At 40.7% G+C, this 23111-nt stretch overlaps 1 protein-coding gene across 2 annotated transcripts in view; it reads left to right on the top strand.

The window, feature by feature from the left end:
• Nucleotides 1-23111, top strand: part of DISC1 (DISC1 scaffold protein) — a 368262-nt gene that overhangs the window by 162043 nt on the left and 183108 nt on the right. For both annotated transcript variants that reach the window (XM_082638731.1, XM_082638730.1), the window contains exon 9: nt 6467-6655. In XM_082638731.1, coding sequence (XP_082494857.1) covers nt 6467-6655 — 189 coding nt within the window. The remainder of the gene's footprint in view (nt 1-6466; nt 6656-23111) is intronic.

The following is a 23111-nucleotide window of genomic DNA, read 5'->3' as shown; positions in this document are numbered from 1 at the left end:
CTTGTCTTCTCTATCAAATGTGACCATTTCTAAAATGTTTGATGTGCAAAACCAGTCACGGGGCTCTGCTCACACAGAATGCTATTCGGTGTATCAGGAAATCATGGTAACTGGAAGAAAGAAACAAAATGAGTGGAAAATGGCAAATTCCAGCCAAAGGAGCTTCCGTGCAGAGGGGGTTTGTGGAGCAGTTGGTTGGTGATTGTGGCCTTGACATCGCTGAGCGTGAGGCTTGGAAGGCAGAGGGTGTGGTCTTGAGCTTGGAATTCCTCGAAAGATCTGGTGTCATGCCAGAGAAGAGATGCAGCACTCTATTATTTTGGGGTTTGATTATGTTTCAACACTGGCTTTATTTCTTTTTCCTTCGAAAAGAAGTATAGCTCAAATTTGGGTAGGTAGAAGCGGAAAACTTTAGGAGGATCGTCACAAATGGAAATGTCTGTGGCCCAGCAAGTACTGTGCGTGTGCACGTCCCCCGGTGAAGGTAATACTGAGGCCTGTGGACTGACTGGGTGAAACAGCCCATCTGAGCACAGGATTTAACCTCAGCCACCTTGGTGCTCCCTCCCTTTATGGATCATTTGTGGCCATGTTTTGACCAAGTCCCTTACTGAGCTGTATTTGATGGAATAAGCCCCTAACATGAGGTTGGAAGAACCAAGTTCAAGTTCAGTAATCTTATGTGCGATCTTAGAACTCCAAAACATTGTGACCTTGAGAAGGTCACTCTCTGGGTCTCAGTTTCTTCAACTGGAAACCAAGGACAATCATTACAAGACCTCCTTCCTGGATTGTTGGAAAGACTAAATGAGAATTCATACAACAAGAGCCCTGTAATCTATAAAATGAGACTCAAATAATGACTTCAAAAAATAACCCCCAGATACCGTGAAGTAGAGGAAGGTAACTATTTAAATTCAGAGACACAGAGGATGTAGTTAGAAACAACAGGTTGAGTAAAATCAGTTTCAGCTTTGGCATGCACCCAGAGGGTTTTAATTGTGTTACTTGTAGAATAAAATATTTTGACAGGTGCTTTAAAAAACCTACATGAGGGCCCAAGTGCAGTTCGCTTGCTGCACAGCAGGCAGGCATATGCGCAGCTCGATGCAAAGGCGGATATGCATCCATACACAGATTCCCCCTTGGCTTTAGGGAAGGCCCATCGTGGTGATGGAGATTGGGGTCCCCGGGTCACCGATGGGACTTCCTTCAGGGATCAGCATTTCTTTTTCTCAGTTTTCCTCACGGAGCTCTGGTCAGTTTCAGCAATGGGGGAGGGCTGCATCAAGCAAGATTCACCTCATGGGCTTGGATCTGAGGCCAAAATGCTTATGAAATATTAACCGAGGAGAGTGTAGCATTTTATCATGGCATGGGTTTTGATATTATCTGTCTCTTTGGGAATGCATACTCATTCTGTGTATGTAAAACATCCACATCACGCTGCATTTTCCCAAGCCACACCCCTTCGGATCAAGGATCCTAACTAGTGATCTCTCTCATGCTTTATTAAGGCCCTGGCCTCTAGAGCCGGTGAAGAGGTGCAGGAGGGCCTGAGGATGTATTTCCAGGAAACCTTCCATGCTGGCACTCACTCTGTCTCTGTAGTGTCTTCCTGTTTGTTTTGGGAGGCTTTTTCTCTCTGAATTGTTCTCAGGAGGAAGTTGCACACTTGGCACCTTCTGCCTGGTGTCTCTGGGGCACTGTTGGTACTCACCCTGCCATTTTGCTAACTCTCTGGCTTGAAAATATGGCCCAGCAGAAAGGTGGGAGCTCCCTCAGCCCAGGCTGAGAAGGGAACTTGAAGGCACCGTGGGTGCTCATGCTGTTCTGCCCAGAGGCCATCACACTTCTGGGGCTGCGGGCTCCTCCCGCAGTCTCCCCACGGCGTGGCAGGTCCCTTGGCTTCTCCGTGGCCCTTCATAGGGGGCTCCACTCGCAACAGCCCTCACCGGTCATTGTTCACGTAGAAATCACGGATCCAGAAACGTTTCCCTTGTGTTTCCATTTACAGCTCAAAGCTTGTGGCATCCAGTCTGCTCTCCTTATCAGGACTTTGTTTCTCCTAAATGGGTCCAAACCCATCGGCTTGGCGTTTGGGGCCCTCTGTCAATGTCTTGGCCAGTCTTTGGTCACACGTCTCTCTTCTGCTAGCGCCATCCCCCGCGAGACAATGCCCTTTGCTTAACAAGTTTCCCATTTCGCCTTTTGGGGACCTTCTGTTCTTTGCTGGTGAACCTGCCTCTGTCTCCCCTTCTGGAATGATCACTCTTCTCTGAGCCCTCCTAGAGCATATTTGCCTATTTTTTTTTTTTACTGTACATCTTATCCCCTTTATTCAGTGTAACTTCCTGGAGAGCAGGGCCAGTGTCTTGTCCCTTTCTGTATGTGCCCACATAGTGATAGACAATAAATAGTCTCAAAAGACATCTATGCAATCATGGAATCTGAAACTATGGATTTCAGTAACAGAAATGGCATGGGCTGGGTGTGCAGAATGCACTTAAAGTGGGGAAAAATTGTGTAACCTTTCCCACACTGATATCATATTGAAATCTGCCTATTAAATAATAAGAAAAAAGAAATAAACAGCACAGTTTAATACTTAAGAGTAGGGATTTTTGAGCTATGTTTGAGTTGGAAAGTTGCCCTGCATTTTATTGCTATGGAAGCTTCAGCAAGATGTGTAATTCTCTAGATTTCAGTTTTCTCCACTGTAAAGTAGAGATAACAATGTGTATTTTAGTGACCATAAAATGAGCCATTATTTTATATACTACTAAGAAGGAAAAATTGCTGTCAATTAAACAATGATACAGTGCTTTCTGTGGCTTAGAGTTTTTATTTTATACTTATTGAAATAGCTCTTTTAGATGTAGTTAAGCTTTTGAAAAATCACATATCACTCTTTTAAAAAGGAAAATATAAGGAAAATGAATGGATTAAGGTTTCCCTAAAATGTTTCATACTTAGTCTGTCCTAAAACACAGTTCGACTCAAGTCAAGGCTCCTGTTTCTCCACACGGTATCATCCTCTGCATCAGTGAGGTGACTGGTGATGCAACTTTTTTTCTTTTTCTCCAAGAATGAACTACTGTTTTCTGTAGGATTTTCTGCCAAGCTGCTAACACCATTCTTCAAGTTTTAAATGCTGGTGCTTTCCTAATCTTACAAATCCATCTCAACAGAAGGTTTTCAGGGAACAGGACTCAAAGGGTCCTTAAATGGTTTGTACATTGAAACAGCAGGGGGATACAGATGCTTAGTCAGGCCACCAAGAATAACAATCACGTAATAGCAACTTCATCCAGACTACTTCCTAGATAATAGTAATTGTAAGACACATCCCTGTTTCAGAGATGTTAAAATGTAAAAAAAAAGTGCATCTTAGAATAGATAACATAGAGTGTATTATCACCAAGGGTTTTGGTGAGATTTGAAGGAGAGAAAGTTAATAGCTGTTATCATGATTATGGTGATAATAAACTCTTAGGAAATACAATGGAGCCCTCTAATAACAATAACTATTGTTTATGGAGTGCTTATTAATGTGATATGTTTATTAATTATGGTATAATTTTCATACTTAAATATTCCCTAATATATTTTTCCTTTTTTATTGAGGTATGATTTACATTCAGTGAAATGCACAGATGTTAAGTGTACAGTTCTATGAATTTTGACACCTGTGTTATCAGCATCCCTATCAAGATATTTTCATCACCCCAGAAACATTACCCTTGTGCCTGTTCCCAGTCATCATCCCCCTTTCCCCAGATGGCCTCTGTTCTGACATCTTCTACCATGGATTCGTTTTGCCTGTTCTAGAAGTTAATATCAACGGAATCCTGTAGTATGCATTCTTTTGTGTCTTTTTTTTTTGAGATACTTCCATGTCACTGCGTGTATGTAGAGTTTGTGCCTTTTTCTTGCTGGGTAGTTCCGATGTACCACTGTTTCTACCTTCTCCTCTAGATGGACATTTAGGTTGTTTCCAGTTTGGAACAATGAGTAAAGCAACTATGAACATTTGAGTCAAGTATTTTTTGATTGCATGTTTCATTTTATTAGGGAACTGTTGACGAAACTGCCTGTCTCGGCCAGGCACGATAATATCCGCTTCATGAGTTGTCTCACAGCAGGAGTTCCCGATAAGGGACTGCTGTTGAAAACTAACCAGGAGAATTCGGGAGGGGCCAAAAGGAGGGAGGAGACACCAGCCCATATGTCCTGCCAGCCTCCCAGAGCCCTCTGTGCTGGTATCCATCTTGGCTGAGAGATGCCCGCGTCACGAGGAAGGACCCCGAGTCAGACCAAATGTGGGCCAATCAAGAGGATGGACCAGAGGCAACCCGGAAACTAACCCCATCACCATAAAGCCCAAGACTGCGAGCTACGTGGCAGAGCAGTCCTCCTGGGGTCCTTGACCCTCCTGCTCTGCGCCCGGGCGCCCCTTCCCAGTAAAGTCTCTTGCTTTGTCAGCACGTGTGTCTCCTCGGACAATTCATTTCTGAGTGTTAGACAAGGGCCCACTCTCGGGCCCTGGAAGGGGTCCCCCTTCCTGCAACAATTTCTCTTGGGTAAATACCTAGCAGTGGAATTGTTGAATCAAAGGACAGGTGTATGTTAACTTTATGAGAAATTGACAGAACCTTTCTCAAAGTGCTTGTACATTTCATGCTCCTGTCACACAGGAGAGTTCTGGTAACTCCTCGTCCTTGTCCACCAGGCAGTTTCAGTCCAGTTAATCTGAGCCACTTGAATGGTTTTGTAGTGCAATCTCTCCGGCTTTAATGTGCATTTTTCTGGCAACTAATGATCATCAACATTTTTCATACGCTTTTCGGCCCCAGTTATATATCTTTGTAATGTGCCTGTGGTGTCATTTGCCTACTTTTCAATAGGGTTATTTGTGTTTTAACTATTGAGTTGCAGGACTCAAGTCCTTCATCAGATGTATGCATTGTAAATATTTTCTCCCAGTTTGTGGCTTGCCTATTCGTTTTCTTAATGGTATTTTTTGAGGAGTAGACGTTTTTAATTTTGATGAAGCCCATTTTTCATTTTTTCTCTTATAATTCGTATATTGTGTGTCTTATCTAAAGTTTTTCTGACTCCAAAGTTAGAAAGATATTCTTCTATATGTTCTTCTAGAAGCTTTATAGTTTTCACTTCTACGTTTAGATCTGTGATCCATCTCTAATTAAATTCTGTGTATGATTTGAGGTATGTATCAAGGTTAATGTTTCCCCCATATAGGTAGCTAGTTGTTCCAGTACCATCTGTTGAAAGTATTTTGTTTTCCTCATTGACTTGCTTGGGCACTTTGGTTGAAAATTACTTAACTGTGTGAGGGTGGGTCTACTTCTGAACTGTCTGTTCTCTTCCATTGATCTGTTTGTCTGTCTGTACACCAGTGCCATTCTGTCTGCATTTACTGTAGCTTCAGTGTTAGTTTGAAATCAAGTAGCAAATGTCCTCTAACTCTGTTCTACCTTTTAAGGATTGTTTTGCTTTAGCTAGGCCTTTGCATTTTCTTTTACCACTTTAGAATAAGCTTGTCAATTTCTACAAAAGACCCACATGAGGTTTTGATTAGAATTGTATTGAATCAATAGGTCATTTTGAGGAAAATGAAAACCTTAACAGTATTCAGTTTTCCAATGTATGTATATACAGTATATCTTTCTAATTATTTAAGTCTCCTTTAGTTTCTCTCAGAAGTTTTAAAATGGTTTTCTGTGTAGAGGTTTTGCACGTATTTCTTTAAATTTACCCCTAAGTATTTTGAGTGTTAAAATATCTTATACATGATATTAAAAAAATTCATCTTTCAATTATTAGCTGCTGATATTTAGAAATACAATTGATTTCTGTATATTGACCTTGATTCTTGCAACCCTTCTAAATTCAATGCTCAGAGCTTTATAGAATTTCACATTTATTCTTGTAGCCACCTGTAATGCACAATCATATTTTATAAGAAGTTTGCCCTGAAATCCCATATGCTGATTTCTTTGCTCAAGGTCATGCAGTTTGTGTAACTGGGATTCGAATTTGGGATTTGAATTTAGGTCTAGTTTGACTCCAAGGCCCGGTCCCTTTCCATCCTACTGTAATATTTCACCTCTTTGACATTTGAATGTTTGTATGGAATGATGCCACGTGGCTTCCCTGGGTTTCACTGGGATATTTTTGTGCCATCATGTTTCAGAAGGACGTGAATTAGCCAATGCAACCCCTAAAACAGAATATAATGAGAATAAGTTGCTAAAGGGATTGGTGGTTTTTTCAGCTTAAGGAGGACAGTCAGTGTGTTTCCAGATTCCTCCACAGAAGACTGTTAATGGAGTTGGATGTAGCTGCAAAGTTCATCCCCCTTTCCCCACACTGTTAGTGCATGCTAGCTGCACCTTCCATAGGTAAGGATGCGGCAACACTTGTTTTCCCTCCTTTTCTGCAGGAAACCATTTCTGTACAGCCAAGGAGCTCACAGAGGAGATTAGATCATTAACATCAGAGAGGGAAAGGTTGGAGGGACTTCTCCACAAACTGTTGGTGCTGAGTTCCAGGAACGTCCAGAAATTGGGAAGTGTTAAAGAAGATTACAGCAGCCTCAGGAGAGAACTGGATCAGGGGAAAACTGCCTATGGTGAGTGGTCACACGGTTGTCTCATGTATGTGTGATATTTATTGTACTGCTTCACGTGAACGTCACTGTGAAGGGTGTCCTGGAGACACACAGCACTTTTCCTGGAGGATATTTTTGGCAGGAGCCTCAGCAAATGCGGCAGAATTTCTTGTCAGCTTTTGTTTGGCTATCGCATGAGATGCCTTTTCATTTTCTGTCTTTCCCCCACTCCTCTACCCTGGACTTGCTAATGGCCTTGTGATTGTTTAGAGCAATCTCCCCCTTGGCACAGTTCTTGAGAATTTTCACTGTTTGACAATTATCTCCCTTTTGTTCCTTGGCTCGGCCTCTGGTTTGCACAATCGCAGATGAAAGCAGGCTGGCTCTGGGAAAACTGAGAAAAGACCATTAAGTGCCTCTTCTCTTTGTGGGCTTTTCTGAGAGCTGCTTTCCCCAGGAAGAATGATGTCGAAGATGCCAGTGCTGCCTTGGCCAAAGTATCTGTGTGTTGGAGGAGTTAAAGTATTCGTGTGGTCTTTTCCTGTCCAGTTGTTAACTGTAAATGAGGTCACCTTGAGGCTTCACTCTGAGGAATGCTTTCAGAAGATGGTGGTTCAGTCCAAATTGATAAAGCCAAACCTATTTCTTGAAAAAAAAAAACAAAAACAAAAACACATACACAGTGAAGAATTTCTGATGATTCAATTTCTAATATACAGAATGAAATCATAGGAAGAAAATTTAGATTTAAAATATATTAGGTGCTGGAACTTGTTTCTTCGTCAGTAAAATGAGAAGAGTATTATCCATCTCATAGGCTGGTTAAGTAGTACAAATTAAGGGAGGTAATTTATTAAGATCCTAAGATTGTGTGTGTGTGTGTGTGTGTGTGTGTGTGCGCACCCTTGCACATCCCCTGGGAACTAGAGGTTGTTGGAAGGCAAAGTTCATGCATAGTAAATCATTGTCCCTAAATAAATATTTACTAGGAAAATGAAAAGCATATATACAAATAAAAGACTGTATTTACAAAGTATGCTTGTTTAAAAAGAAATAAGAAAAGAATGGAGATATTAGTTAGCCAGATTTGAAATAGGGCTATTTGAAAATATTCCACAAATTGAAGTAAATGAAGATTAGTATTTAAAACCAAATAAATAAATATGAAATCAGCTAGCAGAAATAGGTGTGTCATTTCACTATGAATACATTTAGTTTTAAAGACTTACTAAATTTTGTAGAGAGAGGTTTCTTCACAGTTATTTGAATGACAGATGGGATGGTCAAGCATTATCGTGTCTTCTTAGCCGTGGACACCCTCAAGTTGGTTCAACAACTCAGAACGCCTTATCTTTTTTTCACTTTTGTAGGTCAAAGCTTTGTTTTTGCCAAATATGTAACTAGAGACTGCATTTGAGCCTTAATATATAACTATAGTCCTGAGAAATATATAACTATAACAACACGTTCCTCCAAGATGTGATGGTGCAGTTTATTACATTATTATAGGACTAACCTTGTATATTTTAAATGAATTTTTGCTATAAAGTTTTAAAATAATAAAAAACGAAAACTATGAAATGTCTCACGTTGTCATCCCAAGTCTTTTGGTGCAAAATGGAAAATTTATATCTAAGAATAAAGATGTGAACCAGTTTGGACAAATTTAGTTCAGCAATATTTTCTTTTTTTAAAAAATTTTATTGAAGTATAGTTGACTTACAATGTTGTGTTAATTTTTGCTGTACAGCAAAGTGACTCAGTTATACACACACACACACACACACATACACACACACACATATATACATACATTCTTTTCATATTCTTTTCCATTATGGTTTGTCACAGGATATTTAATATAGTTCCCTGTGCTATACAGTAGGACCTTTTTTTATCCATCCTATATATAATAGGATGCAGCAATATTTTCATTTGAACAGTTGAGCTCTTGAAAGCCATTAATATCTCTTTTTTTAAAAAAAAGAGCTGTAAAGTATTTTTTGAATCTCATCATTGTCACTTCACTGAGTATTTCCAAAATGATGAATAAAACATAAACAAATGGAACGAGAGATTGTTACCATGGATGATTCTAAATTGCAGATGGCTCATTACTGTTGTGAAGGCGTTCTTTATGTTTTATACTTGGATTTTGCTGGATCAGCTACCCTTTTCCCTCTGCGTTAGGCCGACGCTAATTTTTAAGCAATCTGAGGTGACTTGGCTTTGGGTGAACCAAATTAATAATCTTGGGTTGGAGATAGTGTGAGAGACAAAGAAAGAAAGAGAGAAAGAATTCCTTAGTAAAATGAAGCTTTTACCCATTGATAGTAATAAAACTAGACCAAGAGACCATATTCTCTCATTTGTTGCATTTTGAGAGTTAAAAATCTGGAGGGAGCTCTGTGCTCAAGTTTAAACATAGAGCAAATACAAAGACGTAGTACGCTTCTGCATGTATTACCATGAGCTGACTCTTTTTAATCTTAGATAAAACGTTTTAAAATAAGACTATTCAAAAAATGAGCACTGTGTAGTGTTCTCAGAAACAGATTTTGATTTCCAGCAGTGATTGCAGAATGCAGCATTTGGGAATAAAAGGCAATTCACGGATGAACAAGTCACTCCATGACGGTCAGGGGCCCAGGCTCTGTGACATTGGCTCCAAGTTGGCTGACCCAGCCATGTTTGTGTACAAGGGTTCTGTTTCTATAGCGGGAGGGGAGATTTGCAGTCTTAGGGTGCAGTCTGTCTCATTCAGAGGATCCTTTTTTTTTTTTTTTTTTGCGGTTCGCGGGCCTCTCACTGTTGTGGCCTCTCGCGTTGCGGAGCACAGGCTCCGGATGCGCAGGCTCAGCGGCCATGGCTCACGGGCCCAGCCGCTCCGCGGCGTGTGGGGTCTTCCCGGACCGGGGCACAAACCCGCGTCCCCTACATCGGCAGGCAGACTCTCAACCACTGCGCCACCAGGGAAGCTCGAGAGGATTGTTAATGATGGGAAGAATATGTGTAATGACTCATCACAGATGAACTTGCTCTGCTGATCACTTACCATGTCATTACATCCTGTGTCTCTGGCCCGACTGTAAGTCCATCGAGGTGAAAACACTGTCTTTAGGTTTCATTTGTGTCGTGGGCAGTACCCAGCACGATGTCATTAAAAATAGTAAATAGACCACAAATACTTGTTCATTTACTGGGGCCAGATGTTAAAATGAAACATTAGTCCTTTCTTCCCTTAGTTTGAATCACAGACCCAGACCTTGGATCTTCTTTAAAAAAAAAAAAAAGTTTAAAATTCATTTTCCAGTTTAATGAGAGCAATGATAAGTTTGATTGTCTTTCATGGAAGATGCTTGAGTTGGATATTCAGATTGGGGTGGCAGCACACAGAACAATATGATGAGAAGGACTGAAATATGCCAGTGGATTAAAGGGAGACAGAAATCATCACTGAGTCTATCGACTTTTGTCTCAGTGTCACACAGTCTCTGTGAAGAGGGGAGGAAAGGGGGGTGCTTATACCCCTATCAGCAGTTCTTAAGACTTCATGTTTGAAGTCTGAGCAGTTTTAGATGCAGTATAATAGAATGAAAAACTAAATCTTTCAACCGCTGAATACTTGTGGAAATTAACTATAAACCTTTACTTATTGTGGATTTCAGTGTTTTCTTTTTTTAAGGGATAGTGGGATGAAAAAAAATCAGTAACTTTTTTACAGTTTGCTACATCTGCTCTTCAGAAAAAAAAAAGACAACCCTGAGATTTACATAACTGTTTTTCCATCCCTTGTGGATAAGTTGGTAATCTGTATTGTACTTTATTAATATTGTTGATTTCGTACAATAACTCAGATATAAAGGAAGCAGACGTCAAGGGGAGAGATTTAATCACAGAATAATCAGGGCTGGAATTTTAAATAGGGCATCATTAGCATGTTAATGAATTTTCCTACTTTACACGAGCTGCCCAAGTAGAAAAGATACTGCAGATGTAGCTCAAAAATCTGGCGGGGCCTGTGGCCCAGTGAGCTGTCAGGAATCTGTGTAGGGTCTGTGAAATGCGTAAAGAGATTCTCAGTGTGGGGTGTCAAATGCTGGTTTTTTCTGGGAGTGATGGCTGGCTGTGTCCAGCTTAAACTCATTTATTTGCCTTTCAGTGAGTAAGGAGGAAGTGGAAGGCAGATAAGGGGCAGTTTTTTTTTTTTAAATTTAAGTCTTTATTGAATTTGTTCCAATACTGCTTCTGTTTTATGTTTTGGTTTTTTGGCCAAGAGGCATGTGGGATCTTAGCTCCCGGACCAGGGATCGAACCCGAACCCCCTGCGTTGGAAGGCTAAGTCCCAACCACTGGACCCAGGGAAGTCCCAAGGGACCGTTTTTAAGGGTGATAAAGCTGAAGTGGCATCAACTTTTCAGTTATGGTTTGGAGCTAGTACCTACCTTTTGCTTTAGGTTAGAAAGGCCACACCCATACAGTCCTGCCCTTATTTTTGGACTACCTCCTGATAGCTAATAAAAGGAAGTATGATGCCCTTTAGTGAGATATTAGTTTTTTTAACTCTTAAGTCCACTGGTGAAACATCTTTCATAAGTCACTTTAAGGAAAAGCTTTTGGTTTAGAGATTGTGTGCCTTACAGGTTCTGCATATATAGGCAGTCACTCCCTTTCCACATTTATTAGCTATATTTAGATAAAATTTTCAAGAAAAATTAGAACAGGGGAATGAAATCTGTCTTTTTTTGGGGGGGTAGGGAAGAAATGGAGGACTGGAATATATATAAGTATATATCAAAAATGGAAACAACAAAATTAACAAATAAAATGGAAAAACTGAGACAAAATGCTAATGATGAATGTTAATTATTTTGGTTGAGAATATGATGTGATCATGAACTTCCTAGAAGCCAGAGCAAAAACGATAGGTGAAGCATCGCCCGTTTTCCTCAAAAGTAGCTTAAAGCCCGAAGTTTTCAGGAATGTGGAGTGGTGTTAAATTCTTAAAGATGATTTTTTTGAGAGTGTAATGGAAAGTCCTCATGAATAGATTTATAGCAAATGCAAAAGCACACATGACTGTTACCAACCACCTCTGAGAAAAAAAATTAGCGGATGAAAGCAGGAGTTCATGGGTAGACTATGAAACTGTACACAGGTTTCATACCTGTGATTTTGTACATTTTTTCCACACAAAGATCCAGTTACTCAGCAGATTTTAGAAGGAGTCTTTCTAAGTTCTTCCAAATGTTAAGAAACCTTATGTTAACGTATAATGCCATGGAAGTGAATTAGGAAGGGCTTGGGCTAATTGAGTTTAAATATGGAATCTTCCAGTGACCTGACATCACCAGTCCTAGGTCCCTAGAACCTAAAGGGATGGTTAGAGATCCCATTCTGTAGACACACCAAACGTCTCTTCTTCCCCTGAGCTTTGACTAAAATTTGCTTGGTGGAGAACTTGGCTGTCTTTGGGCCAGAATCGTGATAGAGTTTTTGGTAAATGAGACCCGAGCTATTTGTTTGGGAACCAGATGACTCTTGCAGGTTCTGTACGTGGAGGAACTTAGATTGTTATATGGTAAATATCTTAATTGTGTCTGCCTCTCTGACTGGAAATTTTTGTTTGTCTAGATTGAATATATGTAAAATATGAACCTTTTGAAGGGAAACTTTTTAAAATTTCAAAATCTTTTTTTCTCAGGTTTTTCTGTGAGCTGAGCCTTCACATCTCTAATCATTTATCTTTGATTCATCTTATTAATTATGTTATCAGGATCCCAGTTAAATATGCATTTGCATTTTTGTTTCTCTCCATGGTTTTCTTCTTTCCAGTTTATTCTTGTCTCTCTCTGAGTATGGTTATTTCTCTTCAGCCACTTTTGCCTGTGAATTTCTAAGCTTGAAATTTGTAATTAACTTCCTTCCTCTTTTATTAAACAATTGTGATAATTCCTTTGGGAGGCATCCCCACAACAGTGCAAAAAAGCCTGTATTAGTTCATAGGAGGCCTCAGTTTAGTTTCTGTTTTGTTCGTTCCCATCACCTGTGTCACACCTGGCATGTATAGCATCACGATGTGAGGTTTGATGGATGAAATTCTTTCTGCTTCCCAGGTGCTTGATGTATGACACAGGAGAACCAGATCTCTAAGTTTCATTGCCATCCATGCATTCATCATTTTAATTTTTTTATTGAAGTATAGTTGGTTTACAATGTTGTGTTAATTTCTGCTGTACAGTAGGTGATTCAGTTATATATATATGTATATTCTTTTTTTATGTTCTTTTCCATTATGGTTTATCATAGATATTGAATATAATTCCCTGAGCTATACAGTAGGACCTTGTTGTTTATCCATCCTATATATAAAAGCTTACATCTGCTAATCCCAATCTCCCACTCCGACCCTCCCCCAACCCCTCCCCCCTGGCAACCACAGCTCTGTTCTCTATGTCTGTGAGTCTGTTTCTGTTTTGTAAATAGGTTCATTTGTGTCATATTTTAGATTCCACGTACAAGCGATACCATATATTTGTCTTTCTCTTTCTGACTTACTTCACTCCGTATGGTAATCTCTAGGTCCATCCATGTTGCTGCAAATGGCATTATTTCATTCTTTTTTATGGCTGAGTAGTATTCCTTCATATACGTGTACCACATCTTCTTTATCCATTCATCTGTTGCGTGCATCCATCATTTTAATAAGCATTTATTGAGCACTTACAATATGCCAGGCACCGTGCTCACCTTTGTGTTCCAGAATGAATCAGAATGAATCAGACAGTCACTGCCAGAGATGAAGTCACCAGTTACTCTAGTCCCTACCGGTCTTGAATTCCCATGATTCTATCCAACATTGTTCCCTTTTTATCTTGCTTTCAACTATTTCTGATTTCCTTCTCCTATTTTTATCCATGCAATTATTTTTTAGAAATCCTTACTGATGCTACTTCTTTTTCTACGTGTCTCTCCATTTGCTTTTTATACTCCCATAACAATACTCCCTTAACAGAGCCCCTAGGTGGGAATACAATGACAACGTCAATGGTATTTCATACCCAATTGCAACAGGCAGTTTTTTGACATGCTGATTTGTTTGGAGCAGGAATTGATTCTGTGTTATAAGGTGGGTACATGTGAATCTTAAGTATTTCACAGGTGTTCTGCTTTGTGGGTCATTCTTGGCAACCAGTGCCTGTCCTAGTCTCTTGGTACATTTCATCATCTGGACTCGGGCCTTTTTTTTTTTTTTTTTTGTGATACGCGGGCCTCTCACTGTTGTGGCCTCTCCTGTTGCGGAGCACAGGCTCCAGATGCACAGGCTGAGCGGCCATGGCTCACGGGCCCATCCGCTCCGCGGCATGTGGAATCTTCCCGGACCGGGGCACAAACCCGTGTCCCCTGCATCGGCAGGCGGACTCTCAACCACTGCGCCACCAGGGAAGCCCTGGACTCGGGGCTTTTGAAGACCTTGGTGTGTGCACACCCGTGCACACTCGTACACTCTCTCCTAAAGATTAAGCTAAACGTAGTGGTAAGTGGGATGCCGAGATTCCTGGAGGAGTGCTCTTGGCCGTGGAGGGTGAGGGGGTTGTTTGTGGTGTGGGCCTGTATCCTGTATTGTAGAATGTTTCACATCCATCAGCATTGTCTTTTGTGCACCTGTACCTCCCACACCTGTTTTTTTTCATTTTTAAGAAAATTTCCGCTTTATTGAGGTATAATTGTCAAACAAAATTGTAAGGTATTTAAAGTATACATCTTAGTGATTGAAGTTTTGTATTTTTGCATCTTGTTTAAGAAACCTTCCCCCATCCTAAGTCACAAAGATATTCTCCTGCTTCTGCTTCCATTAGCCTCATTGTTTTATTTTTCCATTTATATCTTTCCACACCTGTGTTTAAACGTCCCTGGGTGGGAGGTGTACTACCCTCAGTTACCTGAACAACTTCAGCATTCTGTTATGATCTGAAAATAGTGTGTTATTGTTATGATTATTAAAACTTAATTGGCATTAGTGGAACTTAATTCTCTTATTCATATTATCCTCATATAAATCCTTATGGGTTTAAAAGTGAGTGCTTTTGGGACTTCTTCTTCCTTTGATCTTTATTGTATATATTTAGCATATATTTATTAGATCCCTTGACCATGTGCACAGATTAGCTCTAGCTTTTATGGATTTGATATGTTCTTTGAAAGGAAGGAATGATCCCCTGTATGTTGTCACTTTCTCTTCAGTAACAAGTGTTGCTTTCTCTCCTTTTTACGCTAAGGCTGCACATGCATTTAGTCTGATCATCTGGACACTTTGTGTGACTAGCCCAGCATCATCTCTGTTTCACAGATGAAGACGCTGAGGCTTAGGGAGAATGGGCGCCTTGTCCGAAGCCACACAGACATGAGGGGTTGGGGCCAGGATTTGAATCCCTTTTTCCTGCGATTTCACCTTTTATGTGGCTTTATGTTCTTTGTGAACCTGATTCCCAAACATGAGGTTTTTCCGCCCTCCCTCACCCTCACCACCCCCTACCTCAGTACTACACTCAGAATCATGACTATGAAACAAAAGTCTACTAACAGGATCTCTTGATGATGTTGAGTGTCCTGAAAAGAGAGGCTGTTTTCATTTTTGAAATTTCTGAGTACACGCTCTATATTTCATGCCTGAAATGATGATATGCTGCCTGCAATTTTCCTACACCTGATGGATCATTTAAATTGACAGGAGGTTCTATAGGTTATCACCCATATGATACTCACATATTTTGTATTAAAACCCAGGTTCTTTATTTTGGAAGGTTGACTAACAGGGACTTAGCATTCTACCACAAATGAGAAAATAGTTGAACTATAGCAATTCAGCTGGATACATATTTGGTAACTTCAAATCACTTTTTGATATTTTTTTCAAAGAACTATGTATAGTTCAGCTTCCTATTCAAAAACGCTTAAATGTCAGTGTTCTCCTTTGTATTCCTATAAGTTCAGGCATTAATAGTATATTGATACCCCAGAGTTTCTGGCGGAGAACCACGATAAGCCCTGTTTGCCTGTAAGTATTTACTAATATGCCATCCTATTAATTACAAGGAATTAACTTGCAAAATGTGATGGCCATTGTTCTAAGCTTCTCTTGAGTGAGTTTTTGAACTTTAAATAAACAACATTTATTATATTCTATAATTCAGGGTTTTGCAAGATTAAGACTGATTCTTTTTTTGTTTTTCTGAGTCCAATTTTGTGAGGTTTTGCAGAATTCAATTTTATTGGTGCTATGACCTATTTTATACTGTCACAGTCTTTTCAATGCTTAATTTTATAAGAAATGTCTTGTTTTCCTCTTTGGCTTTGCCATGAGTTATGGCCTCCTGCCATTTTGCTGTGTACTTCCTCTTCTTTGAAGCTGCCATATGTTTTGCAACCCAAGAGAGACAATTCTTTTTGAGAGATCATTTGTTGCTAATTTGGTTTTTCAGGTTTTCCTAGCTCTTGTAAAGGAGAGAGAGTATGCTCATAAGTGTTTTCTGCCCTCATGATTTTGTTGCACCAAATTTTGCTGCCCAGGTCCCACCATAATTCTGGGGAGGGCCATCCTGCCTCATCCACTTACCTTCCAGATTTTTATGTAATTGGGGAGGGTTGGATCCCTGTTGGGATGGACAATTCTAAGCCAATACACTGCAATTTAATATTTATAGCATGGCAGAAACAATCAAGAATTGCTTAAAGATCTACTGACTTGACATCAAAAATGTGTAAACCAGATATGCTGATAGCTCACATGCTCACATAGTTATAGAAGGTAATTTTATTTGTCTTTTGACATTAAACTATCCAAAGTTTTTATAACTCATTAACAACTGATTGCATACTTTGCTTTTAAATTTAATGATAACCAGACCTCTTTTCTTTTCATTTGCCAAATGATGTTAAATTTTTGGTTATTTTACCCTGGTTTGAGCAGCTCTCTTTTCATCTGTGTTACTAAAGCTGCTTTACACTTTATGTATTTCTAAATATTATATTGCCTTTCCCAAGAAAGAGTCTAATGCAAATATATTATGACTTCAGGGTATAATTAATGAAAGGAAGCCTGGTCCTGCTGGGACAAGGTGACTGAGTCCCAGAGTCTTGAGTCTCTTTTTTTCTTTTTTTAAAAATAAATTTATTTATTTATTTATGGCTGCATTGTGTCTTCGTTGCGGTCCACGGGCTTCTCACTGTGGTGGCCTCTCTTGTTGCGGAGCATGGGCTCTAGGTGCGTGGGCTTCAGTAGTTGTAGCACGTGGGCTCAGTAGTTGTGGCTCTTGGGCTCTAAAGCGCAGGCTCAGTAGTTGTGGAGCATGGGTTTAGTTGCTCCGTGGCATGTGGAATCTTCCCAGACCAGGGATCGAACCCGTGTCCCCTGCATTGGCAGGCCACCAGGGAAGTCCTTGAGCCTCTTTTTAACTTTGCATCTGATCCAGCATTTGACTTTGGTCCATATGTCCCAATTGTATCATCAAGACAGATAAATTAGAATTTGGCGAATGTCTGTTTGCCCTTCACCCAACCCTGTATTATTTTCAGAGATTGAGGAACAGTAGGGGCTGAATACCAAACTCCAGGTCTTCCCTGAGAAGGTCACCCAACACTGAAATTCCCCAGTGTCTGGAATCCTGAGAATGCAGCAACCTTCAGAGGTGAAGTAATTTTCCTGATGGATTACACAAGAATCCTCTGATGTTGAAGCTTATGAAATTCCTGGAGTTGCTCTAGCGGGTTTTTTTTTCTTTTCAATTTTTAATTTATTTCACAAAATATCATAAGAATAAAACACATTTGAAAAATCGAACAACAAATGTCCATCATCCAACTTTTGTAGCAGAGCCCCTGGGTGCATTTTTGCTGTCCCCTCCAGTGCCTGGACCACATGTAGACATTTTTCACACTTGTACTCAGAGTATGGGCACAACTGTACCTTCTTAGCCTTATGTGACAATAATGAAAGCATTACATCATTCAATCCTTATTGCTGTACGTTCAGAAAAATGTATCATTCTATTCTACTGATGCTGAAACTGAGGCTCAGTGAGCTGAGAGGGTTGTGGGTGGGAGTGAAGAGCTGGAACATGACTCAGACCTGTCTGGTTCCAGAGCTGGACTCCTCATCACGTATTTCCATTTCCTTGTTGTAACACAGCATTCCAGTTTAGTATTTAGGATCTGCATAACATTCTAAGAATCAATATACCATGACCTACTTAACTCTCTCCTTATTTTGATTTGTTTAATGATCAGTTTATGAATTCCTTTCTGAAGATAAAGTGAGAATGGGATTTCTGGGCCAAAAAGCACAATCATTTTATGACTTGATACATTCTGCAAAGACTTTCAACAAGATTATACCAGTTTAATTGATACCCCCAATCCATCCTTTCCAACACTAAATGTTATTTCTTTAAAAAATTATGTCATATCATAACAGTAATGAAATGGTATTTAATTCATGATTTGTTTTGGCATATATTTGACTAATAATGAGGTTGAACTTGCTTTTTTGGTGCCTTTATGATTTTTTCCATTGTGTATTGTCCATATCCCTTGTCCTTTTTTGGGGGGAGGGGTGGGGGCAACTTGATGGTTTCCTAATCTTTACCTAATATGGTTATTATTATTTTTTCCTGTTTGTATGTTGTGTTTATATGTGTGAAATTAACCCATTATCATGATTAATAAAGGACCAAGAGGAGAAATCTTTATAAACAATGATAACATGTTGAGGTAACAGAGTGAATTCTGAAACTTCTTAAGGCTTAGGGTGCAAAGCATTTAACAAACAACGTAGGTTTTCCCGAGTAAAGGCATTGTTTCCACTCGGTGCATTAATATTTACTGGGCCTGGCCTTTAAAACAACTGTGTTGTAGAGGGAACAGCTGCAATTGGGACCATAATAAACCAATCTCACTTTTTACAAGAAATCTGTGGAAGGGAGCGTTCTACATTTTCACGACCATTAAAATAAAGAAGCTGAGAGAAATGTGCAGTGTCATGTCCATTGCCTTACTTTTTCTGTACGATGCATCTTACATTGAGTACTTCACTGTATTTGGCCTTTTAAAAAAATTTCCCACTTACTTAAATAGATCCATTAGAAAAAACGCTCCTGCCGATAGGAATTTGTTTCTTCCCAAGCATGCTGTTATCTCACGGACTAAAGGAGTGTGTCAACTGATGGTGTGTAGGGCCGCTGAGGCTGCAGGTTGTGGGAGAGTCACAGGACTTGGTGATGGAGGCTGGCCTGGCGTGAAGAGGGCCAGATGGATGGGGTGACCTTTTAAACTGTCACTGGCTTTTCATGGAGAGCAGCTGGGTCTGTGGCATGTCTCTCCCCTTCTCTCCACAGACAATAAGCAGTGCTGGGTGTTAAGTCAAAGATCCCTTTCCATGGGCGCTGTGTCATCACCGTAAATGACTATGACTGGGATTTAGGAAGGCACCGCCTTGCCTACTGCCGCTGTTGGGTGTCAGGTTCTCCCACCGCCCCAATCACATGTTCCTATGCCTTTTGGCTGTGGGTTTCTTTCCTCTACCTTTGGAATATCCCGCCCCCTCATCCACCCAAGTGCCCACTCCCTACATCCCTTCTGGGCGTTACCCTGACCGCTTCCTCCGACCCGCTAAACTTCACTCGGTCTCTGCGAGCTCTGGATGCAGCATGTGAAGTGCTCCCTGCTCCCTCATCTCTCCAGGAGCAGCTCCCCTGAGATTTCTGTGAAGACGCTCTCTAGCAGCAGAGCTCACCGACTTGCCTCTCTGTATACTCTTTTTTTCTTTTTAATTTATTTTTGGCTGCGTTGGGTCTTCATTGCTGTGCACAGGCTTTCTGTAGTTGCGGCGAGCGGGGGCTACTCTTTGTTGCTGTGCGCGGGCTTCTCATTGTGGTCGCTTCTCTCGTTGCAGAGCACAGGCTCCAGGCACGTGGGCTCAGTAGTTGTGGCACGCAGGCTCAGTAGTTGTGGCACACGGGCTTAGTTGTTCCGTGGCATGTGGGATCTTCCCAGACCACGGCTCGAACCCGTGTCTCCTGCATTGGCGGCTGGATTCTTAACCACTGTGCCACCAGGGAGGCCCCTCTCTGTATACTCTGTGTCCTCCTTGAACCTGTATTTCTAGTCCAAGACATTTTGTTCTTGCCTTGCCTGGAGCTTGGCTTGATCCTGTTAAGGGGATCATTATCCCCACCCTCTCCAATGATCCATGATTATTCATTCCATTTTGCCATGTTTAATGGAATATTTAACGGCATCTGTGAAGAAGCCTGAAGACGATAAATAAATGCTCTCTTTGGTATTGAAGGGGTTTTATACAATATAACATTTAGGGCACATTTTCCTCAGGAGCCCTGACATTAATATTTCATCATGAGCCCCAAAGAAGAAGCTATTATATTTTAGCATAATGGAGTTTACCATACATTTCAAAGTCACTTGCAATGGTGCTTCTCATCATGACAATTAGAAAGGTCATCTTGTCTTGCCAGGCTGTGTTAGATACATCAACCAGCTCATGGCTGTCATTGTGAAATGCACCAGGGTGCTGGTGTGCACATACATACAGGGAAGACATGATACTTCTTATTCCAAAGTAGAGCTGTTTACATCTAACTACAAACATGAAACATGCCTATCGTTTGGCCTTAGATACTATGTGGGCACAGAGCTGGAAACTTCTAAAGTAAATCCTCCTCTGTGTTCTTTGTGACTGAATTATATGAGGTTATTTTTCCTTTCTTGAAGCATGATGGTGATGGGGTCTCTAAAACCTTGTGTAGAGAAATTGGACTTCAAGACACTAGTTTGTTATCTTTTTTTCTGCCTTACTTTAAAAAACAGATGATCTGCATTTAAGTACGGGAACAATATTGTATTTAATTCTCCACGTATGAACTTTGATGACAGGATGAGGTGAGGAGATGGCCCTGAGTCAGGGTGATGGGGCTTTTGTGGAGCTTGTGGAGGGACAAACCTACTGTAGAACTAAAGCAGGTAATTCTTGGGAACCTGATAATGCAGTTGGAGGAGCGGGTCACGGGAGCTTAGGCTGGAGGAAAATGCTTCTTCATGGGCCTTGGGAACAGCAAATTAGGTTTGCCATGGTGGGAATGTTAATAAATTTCTGCGGACGAACAGCCCCTCATTTTCCTTCTTTCTGTTCCCTAAGCTGCTTTGCTCTGAATTGTGAGAGGCTAAACTTCTGTATTCAAGCCTTTAGAATTTACAAACATTTATGAATAGATAGGAAAGATGGATAGAAAGCCTTGGATTCATTAGTTTGTACATATGTCTCCATAGTTTCCAGATTCCTTATGTGGGAGAACAGTGGAGAAGATTCTGTGGCCCCTGAAACATCTGATTATTGCCATTTGATACAATTAATGCCTCAATTTACAAAATTAACCTGTTCGTTCAACTTTATTCATGGCATCCAGACAGTGTGGAGAGTTGCCTCTTCCAGACCTTTCTTGGGTGTGAGCTGTGCTCCAGTGGCAGAATCACCATCTTTCTGGAATGGTTTGCAGTCAGATTTTCCAGAGGCAAAGAGTTAGTCCACATCCCTCAAGGTGCTTTCTGGGCTAATGAATTGCTTTTTAATTAATTCACTCTCAAAAATGATCCTTCTAAATTGAGAGTGATAGAAAGAGAGGAATAAAACATTGTAATAGCCCTGCTACACATAAATGGAGAAAAAAAAAGCCAAACTGCTTATGTAAACAAGAGGGAAAACCATTAGAGCATGAATGTGAGAAAGGGCTCCTTCCTTCTTTCTTCCACTCTTTTTTGCCCTTTGTCCTAAAGCTGTTAACCTTGGGTGAATATCTCTGTTGTCCTCTTGTATTATATCCCAAATTCTGTCTGATGCTGACAGGGATGGAGCTCTGAGTCTATCTCAAGAGTTATATGTAAGGTTGTGTAATGTCCTTTCTCTGACTGTAAGTTTTTACTCAGTATGTAATGGTCTTAGATGGATGTATGTCGAAGGACTGTCTGCTTATGTTTAAAATTTCCGAGCAACAGGGTTTCTTGTAGGACCTGCCTGGTTCCTCATTCGGCTTGACAGCTACAGTGGGGGTTGAGGACCTCATAGGTGCCAGGCGCCGGGGAAGGAAGAGTGAAAAGATCTTATTCCTACTTTGAGATACTTGTGCCCATTGGTGGTAGAAGCCAACAGGACACCGAGTGGAGAGGGATGAAGTAAAGAAACAGAGGCTGACAAGAGAGCTGAGATGAGGACCACTACGCGTGCCTTGCAAGAGCCAGAGAGAGTTTCCCAGAGAAGGCAAAGCACGAGCTTCTCAGCAAGAGGAGAGCACAGACTCAGGGGTCAGGGGAACACGTCGTGTTTGGGGCTTGATGGGGTCGAATCCCAGCCCTGCCACATAGCAGCTGTGCATCTTTGGACAAGTTTCCCAATCTCTCTGAGTATCAGTGCTCTCCTCTGTAATACAGAAATAAGATTCCTGCTAATACGGGCCTTACAGGGCAGTGAGAGGTGGAAATGAAATCATACATGTGACAGATGTGGCTTAGTGCCCTGGCACATAGAAAGGACTCAATCCATCTTTCTTAATATTATTATTGATCTGGCTGGTTGAAGGGTTCAAGAATGAGAACAACAGGAGATGAGGCTGAAGAAGTGGGGAAGAGCCAGACCATGAAATGCCTTTTTGCCATGCTGGAAATTTCTAGATTTTTCCAAGGTGGTGGTTAGCCATTAAAGAAACTTGATTTCTGTGACCTCAGCTGCTTCTGAGCATTGTTGTCTTATAAAGTAGGTGATTAGATACAGTCACATATAAATGTTTCCATCTTAAATAACTAACATTACACACCTATTATGGCTAAAGTGAAAAGGACTGACAATGCCAAGTGCTGACGATAACATGGAGTGACTCGATGTCTCATATGTTGCTGGTGGGATGTAAAAGGGTAGAGCCATTCTGGACAATGGCTTTGCAGCTTCTTATAAAGTTAAATATTGCACTTGCCAGGTGACCCAACAACTCAATTTCTAGATAGTTATTTATCCTATAGGAATAAGTAGTTATGTCCGTGCAAAACCGTGTAACAAATGTTTATAGCAGCATTATTTACAATTGCCTGTAATTGGAAACCAGCAAGATGTCCTTGAGTGGATGAATGGAATAACAGACTATGGTCCGTCCACACAGTAGAATACTACTCAGCAAGTGAAGGGAGCAACTATTAATATGACAACACTTGGATGCATCTAAAATGCATTATGCCAAATCAGAGAAGCTGACTCAAAAGCCTTTATCCTGCACGACTCTATTTATATGACACTCTGGACAACCCAGACCTCCAGGGACAAGGTCAGGGGTTGAGGAAGGTCTGACTGAAAAGAGGCAAAACAAGGGAATCTTTGGGGATGTTGGGATTGCCCTGTACCTGTTTATAGTGATGGTTACAG

The sequence above is a fragment of the Mesoplodon mirus genome (genome assembly GCF_964341445.2).
Source record: "Mesoplodon mirus genome assembly, chromosome: 2".
Classification (NCBI taxonomy): domain Eukaryota; kingdom Metazoa; phylum Chordata; class Mammalia; order Artiodactyla; family Ziphiidae; genus Mesoplodon; species Mesoplodon mirus.
Note: the sequence above shows the minus strand (reverse complement) of the source record. Positions and strands in the feature narration are given on the sequence as shown.